The sequence below is a fragment of the Rhinolophus sinicus genome, linkage group LG07 (genome assembly GCF_036562045.2).
Source record: "Rhinolophus sinicus isolate RSC01 linkage group LG07, ASM3656204v1, whole genome shotgun sequence".
Lineage (NCBI taxonomy): Eukaryota > Metazoa > Chordata > Mammalia > Chiroptera > Rhinolophidae > Rhinolophus > Rhinolophus sinicus.
Genome location: NC_133757.1, coordinates 27,986,230 through 28,010,437, shown reverse-complemented (window position 1 = coordinate 28,010,437; position 24,208 = coordinate 27,986,230). Strand labels below are relative to the sequence as shown.

The following is a 24,208-nucleotide window of genomic DNA, read 5'->3' as shown; positions in this document are numbered from 1 at the left end:
AAGCTTATGAGTTTATTTGAGCCAAACTGACGATAATTGCCAGGAAGCAAAGTCTCAACGGATTGAGAAAATGCTCTGGAAAATGGCTGCTTTGCAAATTATTTTATACATTAGAATCAAAGGAAGAAGGTTCAACAAATTTTTTTTAATTTAAACATTCACCATATTTTTTTATCATACCTCGTATATATTATAGTATTAGTATACAATATAGTATAGCTACATAGAGAGAGAAAGGACCATGTACAAATAAATACATGTCTGCACAGGAAGCATCTCATAACCATTAAGTCCTTAACTTATACCTACCTCCATTTACTTTTTTCTTTATATATAGGTACCTATGTATATATTTACCTCCTTCCACAAAAAATTTTGTAGATGCTAATAAGAATAAATATAAATAATTAAAGACCTTAAGGAAAAAATGAAATAGGTTAGGAAAAAATAATGCATACAGAAGTATATACTATACAGTCTTTACAGTGACTACATTTTGTTCTGAGATTCTTGGTGGCCAAGGGAAAGAGGGAATCACAATTTATTACAAGTCTCACAATATCTGTAAGAAAAGTCACGCAGATGTTTGGGATGAGCCTTTTCTTCTTACTGAGATCTGGCGTAAATCCTACTATAGATATAATAATGAATAGATAAAATAATGAATTTCATATGGCTCTTTTTTATAACAGCCTTCACTTGGGGCCGTGGGGTGGGGGTGGGGGTGTTAATTAAAGGTGTCAACCTTTAAAATACTTTTAGGAACGCTACCTTTGTTTGAGCCTCAGAGCTTTCCCTGTACCATCCTTTCTTTCTGCTGGAAGAAGTGATACATTTCTTACCTCATTCTATCACCTCTCATGAAAGTTTTATTTCCAATTTGCTGCTTATTCCCTGTCTTCCTTCCTAACTGTTTTATCATCTACATCCTAAGAACATTTCTCTTCCATTTCCTATTTTCCAGACCCTAAGCACTCTTAAAAGGGAAACAAAAGCACAAAAATGCAAATATTTATTTTACAAAACCTGTGAGGCCATATTGAAATCTTCACATTGAAACCTGTGTCTCAGTACCAGTAATCGTTTCCTTACCCCCAGCAACTGCCACTCAGAAATGAAGCACTGAGCACAGAGGATGGGAGTGGGGTGTTGACTAGAATTCACTGAAGTCATATCAGCAGGCCCTGGTTCCAGGGCCATTGGGGGACCTCGGAATCCATTCTTGACCCAGAGCCTCGTATTGACTTTGCAAATACAATCCAGACAATAATAATATCAGTAATATTTAACATGCTATTAGTATTGAGAGCCTACTTTTAAACAAACACTATCCCAAATACTTTACATATGTTAAAGTATTTAATCCTCACACCACTTCCATTTTATTCAGGCTCTCATACCTAGCAGGGCCAGGATTTAACCTCGGGCAGGCTGGCTTCAAAGTCCACACATTATCCAGATATAATTTAGAAGCTGCCTGTAGTTGAGGAAAGTGCTAGGTTAATTAAAAGCAAGAATTTGCCAAAAGCAAGCTTAAAACTCTGTACACCTTCAGAAAAGGTGTACATTTTCTTCTGTTATGCAAAATTAAATTTTGGCTTATCTCTTGATGAATCACGTTCATGTTAACGTTGTAGGAAGTAATGAACTGTTTTTAACAAATGTATAACCAGGTTGATAAATAGCCCACTTATCCCCTAATATAAGATTTTCATCAGAGAACATTAGAAAATGTTTATCTGTCAATTTATGGTTTCTAACTGAAGGATGCTACAGAACCCCGTCTGGGGTCGGATATAAACTTTCCTTCTCTTGTTCCTCCTTGGTCATCTCCTTAAGACATATGGCTTACGTTTGACAAGGCAGTTTCTTTGCTGGTAAACCACATGTTTGACCTTTGGTTAATGTGATTTGCTTCCTAAATAAACCCTTTGTTCCACCTTATGCCTTCTTGTAAACCCACAGAAACTTGTTTCCTTAGAGAATCCTGCACAGAAGTGCGTGAAATTCACTGTGATCTAAGAGACAAAGCTACTAGTTTCCTTCTTGAAAGGAACTTATTTCATTACAAGCACCCGTCAATTTTATCTTGGGCATTATTTCCTGGAAAATGCTTTTTAATGGAATTATTAATACCATGCGTTCGTCCTTTCTGAGTTCTGAAATAGAAGCTGATGTTGAGAAAGACACTGTCTGCTCTCTCCAGTTTCCACCATGTCTCTGAGCAGCAGACACAGGCTTCAGAGAAGCCTCATAATTTTTCTTGCCAGACACTGTTTTTCATAATGCTTATAGTTTTTCACTGGAAAACACTTGATTTAGCTGACAACTCAAATTAAATAGAATATAGAAAACACCATTTCTCTTATTAAATTAAGATCAGAAGTTCTAGGTCTAGATGAACACATGTTGCATTTCATGGGTACTGACACTGACCATCTGAATCCTTTTTATTCTAAAAAAAAAACAAAAAACAGAAACAGCAACAATAAGAAGTATGACAAAGAGAATGTGGAAATGGTTCCAGAGATAGAAAAAATATATATGTACATATTGAAGAGCTCAGATGTGGCCCTAAAGAAAGCCCCTCTAGGTGAACAGCTGGGCTGATTTAGCCTCGGGAAGAGGAATTGGGAAGGAGAAGAGGGAGGGATGAAATCTCAGTCTTCTTTATTTAATCATAGTGATATAGTACTTTCCAGAGCCAGATGCTGTGCCGAGTGCGTCACAAGTATCTTGTTTGAGCTTCACCGTTACTCTATGAAATGGGCTTTGTCTTTTTGCCATTGACAGGTAAGTAAAGTGAGGCTCAGAGAAGTTGAGTGATTTGACATGGTGATACAGCTAATAGGTGGTGGAGCTGGACATGAAACCCAGGGTGACTCTAAGGCCATGTTCCTTGCTGTATGTCTGAAGCGTAGACATAAGTATTCAGGAGGACATCATATTGGGTTTCCATTGTTACTGAGAGCAATTTCAGAGGGATGGAGCTAAGTTAGACACAAAGGATTTTCTTTCTTCACTTTTTATGTTGAAATGTAACATTAAGTTACATTTTACAGTACAAAATAGAATATATTTTTGTACCTAGCAAGCAGATCTTGATTTCTAATAACAAGCTTCAGTAAAAGAAAGCAAAGCTCTTTGGAGAAATGGCTAATTCTAGGAGTGGGGCGGGAAATACATAAAACGAACCTGGAGTGTCTTGTGCCAGAAAGTAAAGAAGTGCTAAAGAAAAAAGAAAAAAAAAAGGAAAAGAAAAACACAATGATGGGACTATGTCAGTGGAACACAAGAGCCAACTGAAAAAGCTCCCAATGGCCAATAATGGAACAATTGAGAAACAAAATAACATAGCATTAGATTGTAACCCAAACTATTAAATAAATATCCATGAATTCATATACGTAAATTATAAGTAAATGGGGAAGAAGAAATAAATCTCCCATGCAGAAGAAATAAGTTATTAATACTCCACCCTCTGGGAGGTAGAACATAACTCCTTATGCCTTAAATGTGGGCTGTGCATAGTGACTTCCTTCCAAAGAGGACTCTTTAAACCCAAAGAGTTAAAAAAAAGTAACTTTACAGCATGACGAACGCGACCTCAGCCCCGTCAACATCAACAGGATGTGTTGTGTTGATGGTATGTTCCGTGGATATGATGTGATGACACTCGCACTCTCCCTCTGTGGTGTTGCTGCCCAGAATCCAAGAACCCCAGTCTAATTCTGAGAAAAATATCAGGCAAATTCTAATTGAGGGATATTCTACAAAATACTTGACCAGTGTGCCTCCAAACTGTCAAGATCTCAAAAATAGACCCAGTCTGAGAAACCATCGTATCTAAGAGTAGCCTAAAGAAACATGACAACTAGATGTAATCTGGTATCCTGGATAGGATCCTCAAACAGAAAAAGGACATAGGTAAAACAAAAAAACAAAAAAACTAAGCTAATCTAAATAGATTATTGACTTTCATTAATGATAATGTGTCAGTGTTGGTTTATGAAGTGTGTCAAATATACCATCCTATTATAAGATGTTAATAATAGGGAAAACTGGATGTGGGCTATACTATCTTTGCAATTTCTCTACAAATCTAAAACTATTCTAAAATTAAAAGTTTTTTTTTAAACTAATGTATTTGAATAATTATCAAGCAAATGCGTACATAACTACTACCCAGAGTGAAAGCATTGCCAAGACCCTTCTCAATTATGTCACTACCTTTGTCCCTAGAGAAAAAGTCACTACTGTGAATTTTATGATAATACATCCTGCTTTTCTTGATAATTTTACCACTATTGTGCGTTTCTACATAATACAGTATAGTTTTGCCTGGTTTTGCAATTTACCTTTACACAAATGTCACCATACAGTGCGTGTTCCTGTGTGTCTTGCTTAGTATTTGTCCCTGTTGCCTGTAGCTAGCAAGTGTGTGTTCATTTCCATTGCTTTGCAGAGTTACATTGTATGAATCCATCAGATTTTATTTATACATTGTATTGTTGCTGGACATTTGGGTGATTAGCAGTGTTTCCAGTGTGGGTTATCTGAAAAGGATATTCTGACCGTCAGATTTGTGAGATCTCCTATAGATTTCTTTTCTTGTGTAAGGGTATCTCTTTCTGTGAGGCAAGGTGGAAGAACCTGCTGTTTGAAAGCAGGAGTGGGCTCTCGCTCAGGGACCAGGATCTAGACTGAGAGTCCGGGAAGCCCAGTGCTGCTGCACATGCCTCGCTGAGAGGCAGAAGGCTGCCCAAGCGCCTCATGATGATGGGAACTTTCCTTCCCAGAGATGTATGGACCAGCTCCTTCCCAATTGTATTCACCACTTTGCTAAATAATGTCTATGGATCAAACAGCAGAAACTTTGATCTTACTAACAATTCCTCGTGCTTTGAAAAGAATGCATGTCACTTAGGCACGTTCCTACGGGCGGGGGAGGGGGGGCAGATAGAAAGGAGGCACTAAAGTCTCCCTTGCCTTCCCCCAGATCCCTGTAGCCTGATAATCCAGGTTCCTGACTCAGGGAAGGCAACGTGTTCAATTTTCCAAGACTTCTTTATGTGCACATGTGCTTGCACACGCATGCACACACTCCCAAGGTATATCTAAGGTCAAGTGAAGGAGAGCTGGTTTTGCTCCTCTGGCCACACTCGTTTCCCAGTGAGTGTCTTTGAACTAATCATATTTTTTTTTTAACAGAGGCTCTTCTCAGGCCAGCTTATCAAGTCTTGTTTTGCCTATTGTAGCCCAATTATATTCAGGCCACGACTTTTGTTAATGATTCAGTAGAAAGCAAACAAACGTAGTGGTGAAGATCCTAGGCTAAAGAATCAGACAGACCAGAATCCTGCCTGGGGTAAGCCTCTCCTGAACTGGGTAACCTGGAGCGAGTTACTTACCCCTTCTGAGCCTCAGGTATCCTCATACGTTAAAAGAAGAAGAAGCAAAAGACTAAGAAAACTTACCTTGCAAGTAGGTTGAATTAAGTGCAACAATGTATGTAAAGTATTCAACGCAGTTCCTGACACAAGAGGAGAAAATGAATACAAATGAAGATTATTGTTGATACTATTAAAAAAAAACTGATCTAGTAGTTCCTTTTGCCTATGGTGAGCCATATTGCTAAATATAAGGTTTTAGAATGCAGCTGTAAAAAAATTACTCTATGACTTTTAGCATTTCATAGTTGCTATGCTAATTTCATTTCAGAGGGGAATGAAAAGTGATGTCCGGTGTCAGTGCACAGCTTTGTGTTGTTCTCACTTCTGATTATAAGACTCACAAAATGTGTACCTCTTTCCATCAGGTTTATAATTGGAGATTTGTTGGATTCCGAAAACGACATCTTTGAGCAGCCCAAAGAATGGGACCCTCATGGATTCGAAGAGCCACAGAAGGCCTTTGAGCACGGGACAGAGCTCATCCCGTGGTACGTCCTGTCCATCCGAGCGGACGTGCACCAGTTCCTGCTGCAGGGGGCCACAGTCATCCACTACGACCAGGACACACACCTCTCTGCCCGCTGCTTCCTCCAGCTCCAGCCTGACAACAGCACCTTGACCTGGGTCAAGCCCAGCACAGCCTCCCCAGCCAGTGCTAAAGCAAAACTTGGTGTTCTTAGTAACACAGCCGAGCCTGGCAAATTCCCGTCACTGGGCAACTGGGCTGGGTTAAGTGGCCTGGCGGAAGGGGTCTTGGATCTGTTTTCAGCCAAGGCTGTGTACATGGGACACCCTAGCATTGATATACACACTGTGTGTGTTCAAAACAAACTGAGTAGCATGGTTCTCTCAGAGACTGGTGTGACACTGCTCTATGGCCTGCAGACCACAGACAATCGGTTATTGCACTTCGTGGCACCAAAGCACACAGCTAAAATGGTCTTCAGCGGACTGTTGGAACTCACTAGAGCCGTGAGAAAGATGAGGAAGTTCCCTGACCAGAGACAGCAGTGGCTGCGGAAACAATACGTCAGCCTCTATCAGGTAAGGCCTACGATCTTCCCCCGCTCCTCAGCAGCATAATTCTCAAGATATAAATCTTGTTAAAGCACACTTGGCAACTAGACCACCAGGGTTCATTCTCACAGCTCTGTCACTTCCTGCCTGAGTGACAGTGGGCAGCTTTTACTTATTAACCTCTCTGTCCTCAGTGTCTTATTTGTAAAATGAGAATAAGAACAATGTCTATTCACAGGGTGGCTGTGAGGTTTAATCGAGTTAATATGTGTAAAGCCGTAATGTAAATGCTTATGTGTGAAGGACAAGGGCTCAAAATGAACTAAATAAAAAAGAGAAAAGTGAAAAATGAAGAAGAAAGAGGAGGAGGAGGAAGAGGAGAAGGAGAAGAAGAAAGGCTAGTGGCTCATAGTAGGTCCTATTATTATTTTGTATGAAAATAGTCACTGTGTTCAGATGTACTTCTCACATCTGGAAAGAAACCAGTTAATACAGTTTCACTTACTCAAAGTTTCCACTGAAAGCATTGTAACCCGAATGCTTTTATTATTAATTAAGGATTAACTGACACATTGGAAACCTTCACTTTGGAAAGAGAAATCCTGCTTCATCACCTAATATGCTACATGACACTCAGAGAGTTATTTCACTGACTGTATTGCTGCCTAATGTTAGAACCTCTAAGATTAAAAGAAACTTTCCCAAATGTGGAGTGACATACGTGGAGTTCTTCCTCACCAGGTCTGCAGTGGCAGCAGCCCATAGGAGGCAGATTCTCACAGTCAGCTCCTCAAGCTGAGTTTCTCATGAACCCTAAATTATCAGGTACTGTAACCCTCCAGCTAAGGGTGGCAGCAGGACTGGGCTGAATGAGGTGGTGAGAAGAGGGCATAAGCAGAGTAGCTTGTGGAGGCAGGAGGGCAGAGATTGCTTGGACATTGAGTCATAAACCCCGCCACAGACAGCATTGTCAAATAGGTTGTATCCGAGTATTCAGTTCCTCTTTTGGATGCTTTTCTTTCTTTGGGGGGGAAAATTATCATTTTTTTTCTTCACTAGTGTCGCAGAACAAATAGAACTATGAATTTAAATGACTACAATGACTGACTTCATGTACGTTTCACAGTTCTCACACACTTCGGACAAGTAAAAACATTTTCCTTTCCGGGATGTTAGTAGAGGCACATAAAACGCTCCTTCTTTCCCTTTTCCCCACATGCGTGCAATATGTGTGAGTGGAGATCAGATCCTGAGTAACTCACTTGATTAATTAATTAATTAATAAGCACATAGGCCCATATACACAGTTGTGCTAATGCTGCACAGCACGAAGCCAGTTTTAGTTAATTCATCTAAAATGGAAACCAAAATACCTGCTTCTGTGTACTGCACAGGGAGCTTTCAGTGCAGTCAGTCGGCTGCTTGGAAGAAAGGTTTTCAGGAGCTATTCTAAATATAATGATTTTTAATTACAGTCATTCCTCATCCTTTAGAATCATGAAAATCCATTCAACTTGGCCACAAACCAAAGTCTTTGAGCTCAATTACAACCACCGTCACAAAGCTTGTGTGATTTATTTCCTCCATTTGTTTTCTTCCCAAGTATATGGCATAAAGTGCCTGAATTAACCCATAAAGTATGCTTTGTTTCTCGTTTCCCGTCAACCTGAGAAGAGGTGAGAGATGCTGCTGGAGCAAAGACACAGGAAATAACCTGGAGCCAATTCAGTGCTAGAGCTGCAAACAGAGCTACAGCCTCCTTTCCCCCCCAGCCTCCCATCCCTCCACCCCTGCATGAAACCAAGTGGTTACAGGGTAAAGGCAGCACAGCTCCATATACCTCAGTCACTTCTGAAAACATTGGTGATGTGCTTCCTCAAAACATTGTTCTGTGTGAGCCACCCAGGAAGACAGGCAACATGTCTTAGAAACAGGCTTTCAAGATTTCTTTTTTTGTAAAAAGTGAAAAAGATCAATGAACTGAACCTTTTCCCGTCATATAGACCAGTTACCAAACTGTCTCAGAGCATCAGAAAGATGCTAATTTGGTACTTGGAGAACAAAAGGTCAAACAGGCATCATGCTAAATTCCCCTCTTGGTGACTTATACTAAGGCTTAGCACATTTCAGGCTCTGAGAAGTCCTCAAGGACGAAAGAAACCTATTTAAATGTATCTATAAATTAAAGAAATTTATGAAAAGTCTTGGGCTCTTCCAAACTTCTGTTAATATCCCTACAAAAAACATTTTTATCCCCAGTTTGGGAAGAGCTTATATAGAAAATCTTTCTGACATCTGAGTCCCCTTATGTGATGAATGTATGTGAAGTTACTTTCAAATTACAAGTATTTTTAGTACGAGTAAATGTAAATTGGTCTAATGGAAATAGTAACAGGAGACAAAGCAGAAGACAAGAAGAAATAGTGACATTTGTAATGAAGCCTACGAATACCGGAAAGAATAAGAAAGTAAACCGTGGAGGAAAGAGTAGTATCATAAGCTTTGGCTCAAAGTAATCATGGGCAGAACGGAGAACCCATAATCCTGGGCGTTTGGGAAGATCTCTGGGAAACTGAGAAGGTTAAATAGAGGATTATCAGGGAAACTTTGGTTGTAAGCAACAGAAACAGATTCTGGCTATCTTCAAGGGGAAAAAAAGGATTTATTCAAAGGATTAGATGAGTTTAACAGTCTTCAAATTATCATATACAAAGATATGCCAAGAGGTGAAAGTGCATGAATATGTTTTAAGGAATTAATTTCCTAATCCTCAACTTCCACATGAACTTTTTTCAAAAACTGAGAATGTGCCTTCACTCACAATAGTCCTTTTCCCAAGTTAAAAATAGAAGGTACGGGGGCAGCCAGGTGGCTCAGTTGTGGCTCTGAACCACAGAGTTGCTGGTTCAATTCCCGCATGGGATGGTGACCTGCGCCCCCTGCAACTAAAGACTGAAAATGGTGACTGGACTTTGGCTGAGTTGCGCCCTCCACAACTAGATTGAAAGACAACGACTTGGAGCTGATGGGCCCTGGAAAAACACACTGTTCCCCAATATTCCCCCAATAAAATTTAAAAAAAATAGAAGGTACATCCTTTACCCATTCCAAACAAATTTATTGTTTTGTATAAAACAAAAGAAAAATTCAAACTACATTTTAATTCCCAAAGAGTCTCCTTTAAAGATTAAACAATGGCATCCTGCCTTTTTCAGGCCTAAAATATTTTCATTAAGAGTAAAGTTTGGCCCATGTTGGAATGCTCTCAAATTAGAAAAACCAAAGCAGTAGAGACTGATTCTTTTATATGTATACAGTAATGGGTCTATTACATTTTTTTTATTAAAGGTTTTATTTTTTAGAGCAGTTTTAGGTTGACAATAAAATTGAGAGGAAGTTACAGAGATTTCCCGCAAACCTCCTGCCCCTACGCATGCATAGGCTTCCCATTATCAGTATCACTTACCAGAATGGTATATTTTTCACAAAGGACACATCACAATCACCCAAAGTCTGTAGTTTACCTTAGAGTTCACTCTTTGTGGTGTGCTTTCTTGCCATCTGTACATCTTCTTTGGTGAAGTGTCTGTTAAGGTCTTTGGCCCATTTTTTTAATCAGGCTATTTGTTTTCTTATTGTTGAGTTTTGAGATTTCTTTGTATATTTTGGATACCAGTCCTTTATCAGATGTTTCTTTTGCAAATATTTTTGCCCAGTCTGTGACTCGTCTTCTAATTCTCTTGAGAGTGTCTTTCGCAGCGCAGAAGTTTTACAGTCTAAGGGAGATGGGTTAATTAAAACCTGTAGATAACTTTTTTTACAAAATTTCTTTCAGACTCAATAAGGTAGTTAAAACCTATTTATGAAATTGTGTCCTGAAACGTTTATTCCACTTTGGAGTCAGTTGTAGTGACTTGTTAGCTGGGACTCTCTTCAGCAGACCTGTATCAGGTGGAGTGATCGCTGACCATTTTCATTCTCTGTATCACTGCATTCAAGATTCATCTTCCAGAGAGGGAGATTCTGACTGGCTTATTTAGAACCGGTGCCAACCATTGGACAAGGAATATTCTACCTTGATGGATAGACCCAAGATGAAAACCAGTGGAAAAGGGATAAAGTAAAATTGGGATATAGTTAGAGAAAAGACAAATGATTAATGGACAAGCATAAATCACAGATATCCACTGTAAGAGTCGCCAAAAGGTTTCTCACATCAAGTATCCAAGTTGCTCAGCATCCTGGGATCCATAACAGGATGCAGGAAGTGGGAGGTCACAAGTCAAGTTCATAAAATCAGATAGTCACTGCACATTAGGATGAAGGAGCAAGCAGACACATGCACAAAGCCTCTTTATTATTTGCATACTATCTACAACGAAGAAAAATCTATTTACAAGCACTTCTTTGGAACTGCAAAGGAAAGCTAGCAGAAAGTAAAGACAGCAACTGAAAAGTAATTTTAAAAGAGCCCTTGTATTCAACTTACGAAATATCAGTACCATCTTTAATTCATATGCGACTTTTTGTAGTTTTATTAACTGGCCTTCCTGACTTATAGGGAGAATTGTTGACCATCGTTAATTAAACAATCAATGTTTAATTCAATAATTGCATAAATCCCTGCTGCTACTCAGGGCATGTTACATGGAGTGGCCTCATGAGAAGCAGCTGTTATAAACCATCACCTTCCCCTTGAGTATGTTTTCGCTGTTCCTGGCATCATAAATATGCATGGTGTTCTCAGTCCCCTGGGCTCTCTGTCCTTGGATATCAGTCACTCAAGAGCACAGCAGTCCAACTATTTGAGGTGCTCCCCAGAGCCCTCCACAGTGAATTTTGTGTATGCCACATACCCTGTATTTCAAGTCAGACTGTCCCAAGCATCAAACTGGGTGAAAATACACCGAGAGTAATTCAATAACAAATAGAACTTGATTTACTTAAATAGACTCACACACACACACACACACACACACACACCCAAAGTCCTCCAAAGCCCTAATTTGCAAAGTACATCTCTAATGATTTTTTTCTACAGTGGTCATTCTGGAACATAATCTCTGAAGGGAAGTTTTTTTTCGGTAATCCCAGTTGAACACGGCTCTATCAAAGCACAGCCCTGGAACTCAGCAGGGATGTGACCAGGACTACAGAAGACGATCTCAAATCCCCATCAGAGAGTCCTGACAGTTAGAAAATGGGGCTACTTGGGTGGCCAAACCATTATCCCTCAGTGGCTGCCTGTGCTTTTTCCACCTCTGGGAATTTATTGGAAGCCATTAGTATATTTACTTTCCCATTCCTGGCTGGTCCCTTGTGTATTCAGTGTGTGGTTCTCTTACAGGAGGATGGACGGTATGAAGGCCCAACCTTGGCTCATGCTGTGGAGTTGTTTGGGGGCAGACGATGGAGCACTCGAAACCCCAGCCCTGGGACATCAGCAAAGAGTGCCGAGAAGCCGAACGTGCAGAGGAACAACACGCTAGGCATAAGCACCACCAAGAAAAAGAAGAAAATCCTTATGAGGGTAGAGTGCCACTTGTTTATTAAACATCAGACCCAATCTCTGGGACCACTGTATGGTCTACATTATCATAAATGACCTTAAGTCATTTGGGGTGGGACAAGATGAGATATAAAAAAATGTCATAGACACTGTATGAGGGATATAAATGATAAATGTCTAACTAGTACATTGGTTTGTGCACCTGAAACTAATAAAACAAATGTTAAAAGAAAAGAAAAAAGAAGTCTGGAGGAAAAAAAATGAAATAGAAGACTTACCAAGTTCAATGCTAGGAATTGAGTCAACACCAGGAAAAAGTCAGGGTCCACAGAGGGCCAAAATGCTAGCTGTAGAATACAATATAATGTACTATCACGAGAAGCAGCTTAAAAATTCATGCACAGATGAAAGACTAAAAAAAAACAAAAGGTACATACAGTGGAATATTATTCAACCTTTAAAAAGGAGGAAATCCTGACATATGCTACAATGTGCATGAACCTTGAGGATATTATCCTAATTGAAAGAAGCCTGGCACAAAAAGATAAATACTGCATGATTTCACATATATGAAGTAACTAGCATGGTCAAACTCTTAGAAACAGAAAGTATTAGGTTGGTGCAAAAGTAACTGCGGTTTAGTTAAAAATAATTGCAAAAACCAGTTATTTTTGCACCACCCTAATAGAATGGCAGTTATCAGGGCCTGGAGGGAAGGGGGGGAAGAGAGCTGTTCAACAGGTATAGAGTTTGTGTTTTACAAGATGAGGAAGTTCTAGAGATCTGTTGCAGAACAGGGTATATATATTAGCACTACTCTACTACACACTTACAAATAGTTAAGATGGTAAATTTTATTAGAAAGAGAGAGAGAGAGACAGATACATAGATATCACTATATATTATATATTCCATTATATGTGTTATCACTATAACATGATAATATATTTTCTCCATGTTTATCTAGAAAACGTCTCACTCTGCATATGGGAGGCTGCTGAGGCCTAAGTCAAACTTAATCTGCTTTATAATTCTGTCTCTATACGGAGATTCCAGAGGTCAGGTGCCTGCCTCCTCTTGTCGGCCCCCTCCCCTGAGGAGTGAGTGCTATTTTATAGTGAAGAACACATGGGATAAAATTACATGAGAATACTTGGTCAGCCTTCATGTGGGTCTTTACTGGCTTCAGCAAGGAGAGGCAGCATTGAAGGAGTCAGTCAGAAAATAGGGACCAGCCCGAACTAAAGCAGTGATGAGAGAGAAATGCAGAGTGAGAAACACTGTGAGTTCTGTGTTCCCAGGGTGAGAGTGGAGAGGCCACCGACGACGAGACGGCCACCCGAAAGGCCAAAATGTACAAGGAATGTCGGAGCCGGAGTGGTTCTGATCCTCAAGACGTTAATGAGCAAGAAGAATCAGGTAATGGAGCGTATTTTCACAGCTGAGATTTTTTTTTAATGGGAAAAAATATGCATTTGGTTTTAAATTGTGCTTTAAGTATGGTGGGCATTCTTAACAAAATGCTTTATCTCATTAAATATACTTAACTTTGTTTTTAGCTAGCTGATGAAACCCAAGAGATACTTCTGCAAGCACAGTGTACTTGGAAGAAAATTCTCATTAATTAACTTGCATGATTGACAGGGAAGATTAACTATGCAAGATACCATTTGATGGATTAGACCAGTGATTCTCAACCCCAGCTGGATAGTAGAGCTTTAAAAAAAACATAGCTGAATGCCCTGGACACACCCTTGCCCAACTGACTCAGACACTGTCTGGCTGGGACCTGGGCATCCATACAAGTATACTTGTTAAGCTCCCAGATGATTCTAATATGTAGCTAGGGTCGAGAACCCACCAGATGAGACCATTCATCAGAATATTGGATGCTTCTTGTGTAGAAATTGCCTACATCGACTGATTTGCCCAGACATTCAGAAGCATTTGGCTTTATTTGATTTCTGAGGGAAAGTATAGTGGGAGTCATTGTCTCTTTTCTGTCTTTCCCTCCCACAGAGGTGAATGCCATTACAAGCCCGCCTAACCCTCTCCCTTCCAGAAGAGCCCACTCTCTGACCGCGGCTGGGTCCCCTAACTTGGCATCTGGGACGTCATCTCCCATCAGGCCAGTGTCCTCCCCTGTGCTGTCTTCAAACAAGAGCCCGTCCAGGTGGGGCCTTAACATGATAAAACAGAAGGGCCCGTCACTTCCTTCAAGTTGTGTAGGAGGGTGTCTTCTTCCAGTGCTCTATGAAAAAAACTGTCTTTAATTGTGACTTAACAATTACAGTGACAACTGAAAAACCCCAAATTTTTAAATGCTCCTAATGTTCCTGATTTTATACTCCCATCTTCTCATATGACTCTAATTGCTCCTAATTATTTGACTCACCGACCCTTTTCAAGTGTCAGTAGCAGTAGCAAAACCCAAGCTGTGATTCTGTAAATCTGCACTGTCCAATATACAGGGCAGAGCTGGGGTGGGGGTGGCAGTGAGTGACTATTTAAATTACTTCAAATGAAATGAAATTTAAAATTCAGTTTCTCAGTGACACTGATCACATTAAAAGTGTCTCATAGCCCCAAGTGCCTGGAGACTACTGTCCTGAACAGTGCAGATACCAAATATTTCTATCATTGCAGAAAGTTCCATTAGATAGCACTGCTCTAAATGAAGAATAAATTAAGTTTTAAAGTAAGCCGCTTGACCTTTTGCTCATGGGTGAAATATATTTAATACTCTTCTCATATAAGATAAGATATACATGTCTGGAGACACGAATGTATTACATATAGCAAGGTGGATATGTTTAGATAATTCCAAAGCTGGTGTTATAGTAAATTATTTTATAAAGTCCATGCAAATTACAGATTTAAAACAACATCTACCCTCTCAGAAGAAATAATATTAAAATGAAAGCCTTCCAAAAGATTCAGAATGCCACACCATCTCCCTCAACCCCACACTAAAATTTAAGAAATGCAGAGAGGTTCCAGACAGAACCAAGGTAAAGCAGGCCCTCTGTCTAACAGGAGTGGGAGGAGGAAATGGGTCTGTGCAGACACTGGCTTTGGAAACGTTAATTACACACAGACTTCTCTCCCATTCTCATTCTCTCTCTCTCTCTCTCTCTCTCTTTCTCTCTCTCTCTCTCTCTCTCTCTCTCTCTCTCTCTTCCTCTCTCCCACTTCTCTCCCTCCCTTTCTGAATCCTACAGGAAATCATCTTTTTAAAGTGAATAATGAACATAATTTATGCTCTATACATTCAGATTTCTACACTTGGTAAAACTGGGTCATGGGTACATGGAAAATCTTTGTATCACTCTTGTAACTTTTCTGAATGGTTAAGTGTAAGGTTAAGTGTGTACACAAATAAAATTTCCAAAGAATCAGATTTCTTTACATTATATTTCAGCCTGTTGCAGTATCCCAGGTAAATAAAATAACCAGGTGACTGGGATTTAGTGGCCTTTCCCTTTATATCAATCACTTATGAGCAGGAAAAGGAAGAATAGAATAAGGGAGGAAAATCTTTTTAAAGAGGTAGAAGTAGACACTAACATGTCAGATGCAAGACCACAGGGCCCCACAGGTCGGTGGCCAGGGCCCACTATGTATTCTGAAACAGAAAAGAAAAGACAAGGCAGGAGAAGGAAACTCAGCCTGAGTGCAGTTCAAGGAGAAAGCAATACTGAACACTAAGAAGGGGAAAGAGTGGACAGAGTTTCCTCAAGTCAGAAGGAGATTAGTGCCTACAGTGGTTGAACCTAGAACTGGAAGAGAGGCAGACAGGAAGTGTACTTGTTAATGCAAATGAAGACAGGAAGTGTACTTGTAAATGCAAATGAAGACAGGAAGTGTACTTGTAAATGCAAATGAAAGCCACTTTACTGGAACTTTTTCCTCTTCCTGAACCTCCACCTTCTGTTTCCCACACCACACGGAGGATCAACAACCTATGCCTACAAAGTACTAGAAATCTATCCTTTTGTAATATCCTTCCCTTAATGGACGTGACCTTCAGATGTCAACACAGAATAATTTTCCATGATTAAACCCTGTTAGCAGGATTGAGGGTAAACGAGCTATTCATTACAATATTCTTTATACTTTCTTATATACTTGAAATATTTCTAAAGTGAAATATAAAAGACAAAAACAAAAGTAAAAGAAAAAGATCCTGTTCATTGATTTGACTAAAAACCAGTCAAAACATTTCTCACACTACGCTGTCAGGGAACCAGTATAGAAAGTAAAAAATGTTGTGAAACAGCCAGGCTGAATTTTTGATCTAGTTGACTGATATTTTTATATTGAATAGATACAGTCTTGGCAGGTGCAAATACGATCCTAGGCAGAGTTGGCTTCTTTCCATTCTTAATATTTTTCTGAGTCACATTTTCCATTAGTATTAAAAGCCTCTCCCTGTTTTCATCTAAGAACTGGTTAAAAAAGGAAAAAGAGAAGGCATTGATACATTCAAGACTTTATTCTTAAATGTTTCTATAATTCAGAATATAGAAAAGAACACACATAATTTTCCATAGATTATGATTGAGTAATATGGGGCACTTTTTTTAATGGCTTTTCTTCAAAAACACTGAATTTGTTTTTGCCCCACTGACCTGTGATTTGAAAGAACTGTTTTGATTAGCAGCGATATATGAACCTCAGCCTTGCGCCCTTATTAAATAGGCTGTAAACATGAAGTGGTTTCCATGTATATGTTTTATTTCATCTGACATACTATAGATTCGTTTTGAGAGAAATGAAAAGAGAGTCCAGAATAGCCTCCAGCTCAAACGACTTGCAATCCATCTTTTTGCTCAGATGGCTAATCAGAGAATGTCTGTTGGGGCAGAGTAACAAAACTGGCCCCAGCATTGCCCGTTAAGGTCATGTCTTTGTTGCAGTGCTTGGAGCAGCAGCAGCTGGCACGGGCGCATCAAGGGAGGAATGAAAGGCTTTCAGAGCTTCATGGTTTCAGACAGTAACATGAGTTTTGTGGAATTTGTTGAGCTGTTCAAATCATTCAGGTATGTATGACATGCTTTCTTGTTACCCTCTCTCAGCCCCACATTTTAATAAGACACTGACTGTGACTGTTTTCATTCCTCACATAGTGTAAGGAGCCGCAAGGACCTAAAGGACCTCTTTGACCTCTATGCTGTGCCCTGCAACCGAGCCGGCTCTGAGGCAGCCCCACTCTACACCAACCTAACCATTGATGAACACACCAGCGGTCTCCAGCCTGACCTAGGTTTGTATAACAGTTGCATCTTTCCCTTTATGAATTTTCTATCTAAAAACCAAGGTTAGAGATCCAATCATACACTCCCTCCACTGTCCCACGTGGCATGCTGTTACCTGGAGAACAGTGAAACACTTAGAGATTTATTGCAAGGTGTCATTGGCACGTGGGGCAAGAAAATTTCTCCTTGTCTGGGTCTGTCCATGTATTCCAGAATACTTAACCAATACAGCCCTCCATTCACGCTGACAACCAAAAACCCTTTCCCACCTATTTCCAGAAATCCACTGAGTGTGTGGTGCGTCCCCAGTGAGAACCACCATCTCTTCCCCGCCTACCAGCTGATGGATGCGCTACCCCGGGTGGGAGTTGTGCACCCTTTGACTACACGAGTCTTTAGTGACCTCAGCAGAACACACCTATATGAACATCTGGGACATTTTTTCTGATATGTAAACCAGAATGTCTCATTGTTCTATTCCACTCACCACCATCACCACCCATGCATTTTAAAGCCTATTATTTTTCTCTTCTGTTCTTCCTGGAAACAATAAACACACACACAAAAAAGCAAAAACAAAAAACCTGTCCTTTTTCATGTAGTTGCTTTTTAATTATTTAAAACCTATATTGTCCTTAAACTAAGAATATTAACCTTTTTTTTTCAACTTTCGTCATAAAATGTGCATAACTATGGGTTAGCCAACCAGTTGTACTTTTTAAAAATTTAATAGACTTCTTTTAGAACAGTTTTAGAAAAAATGAGCAGAAAGTACAGAGAGTTCCAATATACCCTCCCCCACACACACATACACAGTTTCCCCTATTATTAATATCTTGCTTTATTTGGTCTATTTGTTACATGTGAGCCAATATTGATATGTTATTATTACCTGAAGTTCGTAGTTTTCATTACTGTACTTTGTTTGTATTGTACATTCTGTGGGCTTTGACATAAGTGTAATGACATGTCTCCACCATTATAGTATTATGAAGACTAGTTTCACTGCCCTAAAAAATCCCCTGTGCTCCATCTTTTCATTCCCCACACCCTCCTGTGAACCCCTGGCAACCACCAGTCTTTTTACTGTCTCTACACTATTGCCTTTTCCAGAATGTCATGTAGCTGGACTCATACAGTATGTAGCCTTTGTAGATTGGCTTTTTTGACTTCACAATATACGTTTCAAGTTCCTCCGTGTCTTTCATGGCTTCATACGCCTTCCTTTTTATAGCTGAATAATATTCCATTGTCCGGATGCATCACAGTGTGTTTATCCACGCAGCTGTAGAAGGACACCTTGGTTGCTTCCAATTACAAATAAAGCTGCTGTAAATACTTGTTTGGAAGTTTTCGTGTGGACGTAAGTTTTCAACTCATTGGGGAACACCTAGGAACTCAATTGCTGGATCCTATGATAAGCCCATCTTTAGCGCTGCGTGAAACTGCCAGACTATCTTCCAAAGTGGCTAGAATGGAAATGACTGGCCAGACCGAAGTTGGTGCCCTGTGGAGCAACGGGCATTGCTGAGAGGACTGTGAAATGGTGTGACCTCTACGGAAGAGAGTTTGGCAGCTTCTTACAAAACTAAACATACTTTCACCATACGATTCAGCAATTGCACTCCTTGGTATTTACCCAATGAATTGAAAACTTATGTTCATGCAGAAACCTGCACACAAATGTTTATCGTTATACATGGAAAATACAGAAAAACTGTAATCTTAAGGGTACATATTTAGTCTGTGTACACATAAAACTATAGTAGTTACTCTCAAAAACCAAAATCCAAATTCAGCCTAAAATTCCCAACTGAATGTATGTTTAGTTCCCATCTAATACCTAAGCTCGTGGGCTCTCAAAGACATCAATCTAGTTCTCGCTTAGTTCTTTTATGTATTCATTGATCTATTTTTTTATTCCTTCTATTATGTGAAGCCAGGAATAAGCATTGAGTTTGATGGCTTGTTTAGACAGATCACTGAGAAGTTTCTCCCGCTTAATAATACCACAACACCATTATCTCTAAAATGAACTTTAAGAAAGATGCTGGCTAGTTTATCCATGTTCTGCGTGTGGTTCTGTTCCAGATTTGTTGACCAGAAATGTCTCGGATTTGGGGTTGTTCATTAAGAGTAAACAGCAGCTGTCGGACAACCAGAGGCAGATCTCTGATGCCATTGCTGCTGCAAGTATTGTGACAAATGGCACTGGCATCGAGAGTACATCCCTGGGCGTGTTTGGGGTCGGCATACTTCAGCTCAACGACTTTCTAGTGAATTGCCAAGGAGAACACTGCACTTATGATGAAATCCTTAGTATCATCCAGGTATGTTTCGTGTGCATACACATGTGTCAAGCCTCCAACCATTCTAATTATTTCTGTAAACATGTACTCTTTCTACACTGCTTTCCAAATGCTCCAAGTCTGGGGCAGAAATAGAAGGTTTGGGGTTTGTTTGTTTTTTAAATACCAAATAGATGTGTTCTTATTTCACATGTAATTAACATAGGTCCCACACTTTCTCTTATTCAGTGACTGTGATGAGAATCAGCATATGATTTCTTCTTATTGCTCTAGCACATGCAATAGAATTGGTGGTCTAGGTCTTCACCCTCTTTGCTCATTTAACAAATATTTGTTAGCTCCTACTATAAGCCTGGCTCGGTTGTAGGACCTGGGAATATCGTAGTAAATAAGTTCAAGTTCTGGCCCTCGACACAGTTTATGTTCGAGTGGGCGAGGCAGACAATAAATAAAGATAGAATGTAATTTTAGGTAATGATGTGTTCTGCAAAATATTGAGCAGAGTGAGGGGATGGAGCGGTGCAGGAGGGCTAAGAGGAATAAGCAAAGGCCACTCTGAGGAGGTGACATTTGGGCTGAGCCCTCAATGAATAAGCCATTGAAGGTCAGAGGAAAGAACAGACCTTCCAGACAGGGAGCAGCAAGTTCAAAGTCTTAGGCAGGAACGAGCTTGGGGTTTATGAGGAGCAATAAAAAAGCCGTGTAATGGGAGCCGCATACGCCAGAGGGTCAACGGTAGACATGATTTCAGACAGGTAGGCAGGGGCCAAACCATCTCAACATTCTAGGCCACAGTAAGGAGTTTGACTTTAATCCATGAGAAGTGGGAAGCTAATGGAAATTTTTGAGCAGGGGAGTAACAGGATTTGATTTATGTTTGTAAGCGGTCACTATGGGTCCACTGGAGAATAAACTGGGAAAGGAATGGAAACAGAGAGGCAGGATAGGAAGCTTCCCCAGCAATCCAGGCAAGATATGGTGGTGGCTTCAACTAGAGGGTGACAGGAGGCAATGGGGTGAGGTAGTTCATTGTGGTTGCATCACAGGCAACAGAATCAGTCTAGGTTTTCAATCTCCCTTGTCAACTGATTGGGAATCAGTGGATTAGCTCTCCAGCAATTGGATTGGATCACTGGAAATGCTTCAAAGGTAAGATTATTATCACATGCTGAGTGCTCACTATAATATTGCGTATAAGCACTATACTAAGTGTTCTATGAGAATTATCTCATTTCCCCTCTCGTCAACTCTATGGTACCTGCTATTAATATCCCCACGTTCACCTGGGGGATAAACTGATACCATTTGTTTTCGTATAAATCAGCCTTATTCTTTTCTCTTGCTCTCTCTAATTTTTCTCTTAAATAAATATGCTTCGTATAATAAACTCACTTATAATAAATATTTTCTTTTGGACTGGAAAACTACATCTTACCACTATATAACTAACTTAGTTCAAATATTTGGTTTAGATGTTTCCTGATGAAAACAGAACAGCTTTAAAAAATGATGTGATGGGGTTTTTTTCCCTGTAGTTCCCTTTACCTAAATAACACTCTTTTTGTATCCTTTGCAGAAGTTTGAGCCTAGCATTAGTATGTGTCATCAGGGCCTAATGTCATTTGAAGGATTTGCAAGGTAACTTTTTTAAAATATCTTTTTCCCGTCATTTAACCGTATGTATTTTCCCCATGCGGTCCTAAGAAAATTTGTTTCTTCTAGATTTCTGATGGATAAAGATAATTTTGCCTCGAAAAATGATGAGTCGCAAGAGAACGTTAAAGACTTGCAGCTGCCCCTCTCCTACTATTACATTGAATCTTCACACAATACCTACCTCACAGGCCATCAGCTCAAAGGAGAATCCTCAGTGGAACTCTACAGCCAGGTACTGAGAATTCCACTTGGAATGTGGTTTTCATTAAACCTACTAATGTAACCCCCAAAGTCACAAAAACTTGACCCCAGACTCCTGTGAAGAACTTATGAACTACTACGTGTGAAATGTGAGGAAACATGATGTGTGGGAAAACTGCCTCTACATACAGTTGTTTTCTTGACATCTTTTTGTTTTGTTTCTTCACCCCTATGTATACTTAACCTTTTTCTGGGCCACCAAAAAAACAAAAAAAGTATTTGTTTGAGACTCATAACTTTTAGATCCTAGTTAGTCTGACCTACTCCCACTAAAATTAGATTTTCCCATGGGAAAATTATCTAATCATTTCCCCAAATGCTAAATAAATCAATATATTATAGTGGGAAAGCATAGTAGAAAATGCAACTTTCTGTGAAGTTATTCCCAAAGTATTGTTTATTTTACTTTGCAATTTGTTAGACAATCCATCCCTATGGTAAGCAACTTAAGAAAAAAGGCTGCACAGACTGTATGCACTGTCCCTATACACTTAATTTATGGGACTGTTCTGGGAAACTCACTAGGTTCTCTGGACTAGAAAACAGCAGATTCTTTTGACCTAAACATCTAACTCTCAATGATCTGCATGTCAGTTCCTTCTCTGTTATATTTTCTGCAACTTCCTAGTATATGCTACCTGTTTTCTGAACTCCTACAAGGAAAAGTAATGAGGAAGGAGCTTAGGTTAGGTCCAGAAACTGTAAGTGTGTGATGGGGGGGGGGGGGGGCCGCAGAGGTCCAAGTGTGAAAATTATAATTGTATTGTTGACACAGACCCAGCAGACTTGACAGACTTGAGTTCCCTTTGTTCTCCAGAGTAGTCCAGATAGTTCTCAAACCATGGGTCAAACTTCAGTCCCAAAGTTTATCTAGTATGGAATGTGGGTTTTACACTCCAAAATCTAAGATGCTTTTATTATGAAATGAAGAAATGTCCTTAGAATAGTAATTTTCAAAATAGAAGTGCTGGCACGGGGACTCAGCTGCTGACACTGCAATAAACAAGCCATAGAGTAGAAAGTGTTTCATACCCTGCCCCCTACTGCCGCTGAAGTCCTGCTCTTTCGTGTGCTTTATACATTGGTCCTGCATTTGCACAGAGAATTCCAAGGTTTAAAAAGTTTGAAATCCATTGTTCTGGGGGAAAGACATGGGGGCGGGAAGGGAGAGAGAGAGAGAGAGAGAGAGAGAGAGAGATTTCTCCCCCCAAAATAAGCAAGGACCAATCAATGTCCTAGCTTTTATTCCTACTTCTGTTCCCTATTTGACTTCAAAGAATTTATTTTTTAACTCTTTTAAAAAAGGGGTATAATGTACCCCAAGTAGAAATTGTCACAGCTTTTGAATAAGGCACCAGAACCCCTTAAATAGACTCACAGCTCACAGACATGCTTAAACCTAGTGTGATTATCCCTTTAATTTTATTTCTTCCCACTCTTGTCTCTCCTTCAGCCTTTCTAATGACCTCCTAACATTGCTCTATGGGGCAGATGGGAAGTGAGAAAAAGCCCTGTTCTCATGTGGAATTTCCCACTCTGGTTTTCTTTTTCTAGCCATATATGGAGGTCTTAAGGTCATGCAGACTTTGATAAAGATCTTTAGTCTTTTCATGCTGAAAAGCATCTCATCTGCTGCCAGTTGGTGAGCATTTTTTCCCAGTATGGCAAGCTCACTACAAAGATGAAGAGCAGCCTCGTGTTCCAGCTGTCACATTACACAGTTTTCAGCCCAAAGCAACATACCTCTAGAAACCCTAGCTGCTGGAAGAAGCTGGTAGCCCTAGGATCTAGGCCACAGAATCAGCTTTACCTGAGACAACTGGTCACCCAGGAGCACTGGGTGCTGCATGCTGTGCAATAGGAAGATTCTAGCAAGTATTTCATATAACAGTACTAAAATAAGAGGGATTCTGCTATCTGAGTTTTGTTGCAGCAACTCTTGTAGCCACGAAGTCCCCGGTATTAGGTTACTGTCACATGGTAGCAGTTATGTGATTCTTAAATCTGTGGGTTGGGCCATTCGCAGATATATCCTCCTCTTGGCTTGGGTTACCCTATCAACTCATAGTAATTTTTTAAGATAGTCTACAGATAGATTCTATGGAAGAAGAGGTTGCTTCAAGCACAGTTACAGAGCTACAACTCAAGCGTGTGTGTCAGGAACTCTGCTTCCAACTCTAGATCCAGGACAGCAAATAGGTATCATCTCATCTGATACATTGGTAGTGTTTCCTGGAGCATTTTGCTGAAGAAGTCATGAGATAATGTATCAAAGCTTATGGAGCAAGTGTGCTGTGATTGATTACTGATGTCTGCTAAGGGTATGGGATAGGCAAGTTTATGGATTATTTGTCATCTCTGCCTTAGGTTCTATTCTAGGATTAGACAGCAAGGCAGATCCTTGATAAATTCCTTGTTTCTACTCTTCGTACATGCTACATGTATATAGCAAAGTATTGCCTGTATCAGAATTTAGATCTAAATTTGGAGGAGATTTTGTCCTGATTGGATTTATACAAATGTTAGGACAGATAATTAAGGAATCAGTGGCCCTGGCATCACCTCCACTGACATCTGCCCAGAGACACTGGCCTGGCTCTCTATTTCAGTGTGTGCCACGTACATATATAGGTCCCCTGAGGGACCAGAGTTGCTGGGAAAAATGGTGAAATGATTTTGCCATCAAATTTTACTTTCCAATGGTACTCAGCTCTGGAAAGCACTCTTTCCACCTTAATCTGTTCT

The 24,208-nt window shown here is 39.9% G+C and overlaps 1 protein-coding gene and 1 long non-coding RNA gene across 7 annotated transcripts in view; one reads left to right on the top strand and one right to left on the bottom strand.

The window, feature by feature from the left end:
* The window catches only part of PLCE1 (phospholipase C epsilon 1), a 290,018-nt gene that overhangs the window by 217,808 nt on the left and 48,002 nt on the right, over positions 1-24,208 (top strand). For 4 of the 5 annotated variants that reach the window (XM_019739801.2, XM_019739784.2, XM_019739792.2 and 1 more), the window contains 9 exons: positions 5,819-6,497; positions 11,818-12,000; positions 13,281-13,398; positions 13,999-14,152; positions 16,899-17,021; positions 17,109-17,245; positions 19,329-19,567; positions 21,123-21,184; positions 21,269-21,434. In XM_019739801.2, the coding sequence (XP_019595360.2) occupies positions 5,819-6,497; positions 11,818-12,000; positions 13,281-13,398; positions 13,999-14,152; positions 16,899-17,021; positions 17,109-17,245; positions 19,329-19,567; positions 21,123-21,184; positions 21,269-21,434 (1,861 nt within the window). The remainder of the gene's footprint in view (positions 1-5,818; positions 6,498-11,817; positions 12,001-13,280; positions 13,399-13,998; positions 14,153-16,898; positions 17,022-17,108; positions 17,246-19,328; positions 19,568-21,122; positions 21,185-21,268; positions 21,435-24,208) is intronic. The other variant, XM_019739811.2, reaches the window with a different exon arrangement.
* The window catches only part of LOC141572918 (uncharacterized), a 28,455-nt gene continuing 13,595 nt past the window's right edge, over positions 9,349-24,208 (bottom strand). For both annotated transcript variants that reach the window (XR_012498482.1, XR_012498481.1), the window contains 2 exons: positions 12,258-12,391; positions 9,349-10,545 (listed from right to left, as the gene is read on the bottom strand). This is a non-coding gene — a long non-coding RNA (uncharacterized LOC141572918). The remainder of the gene's footprint in view (positions 10,546-12,257; positions 12,392-24,208) is intronic.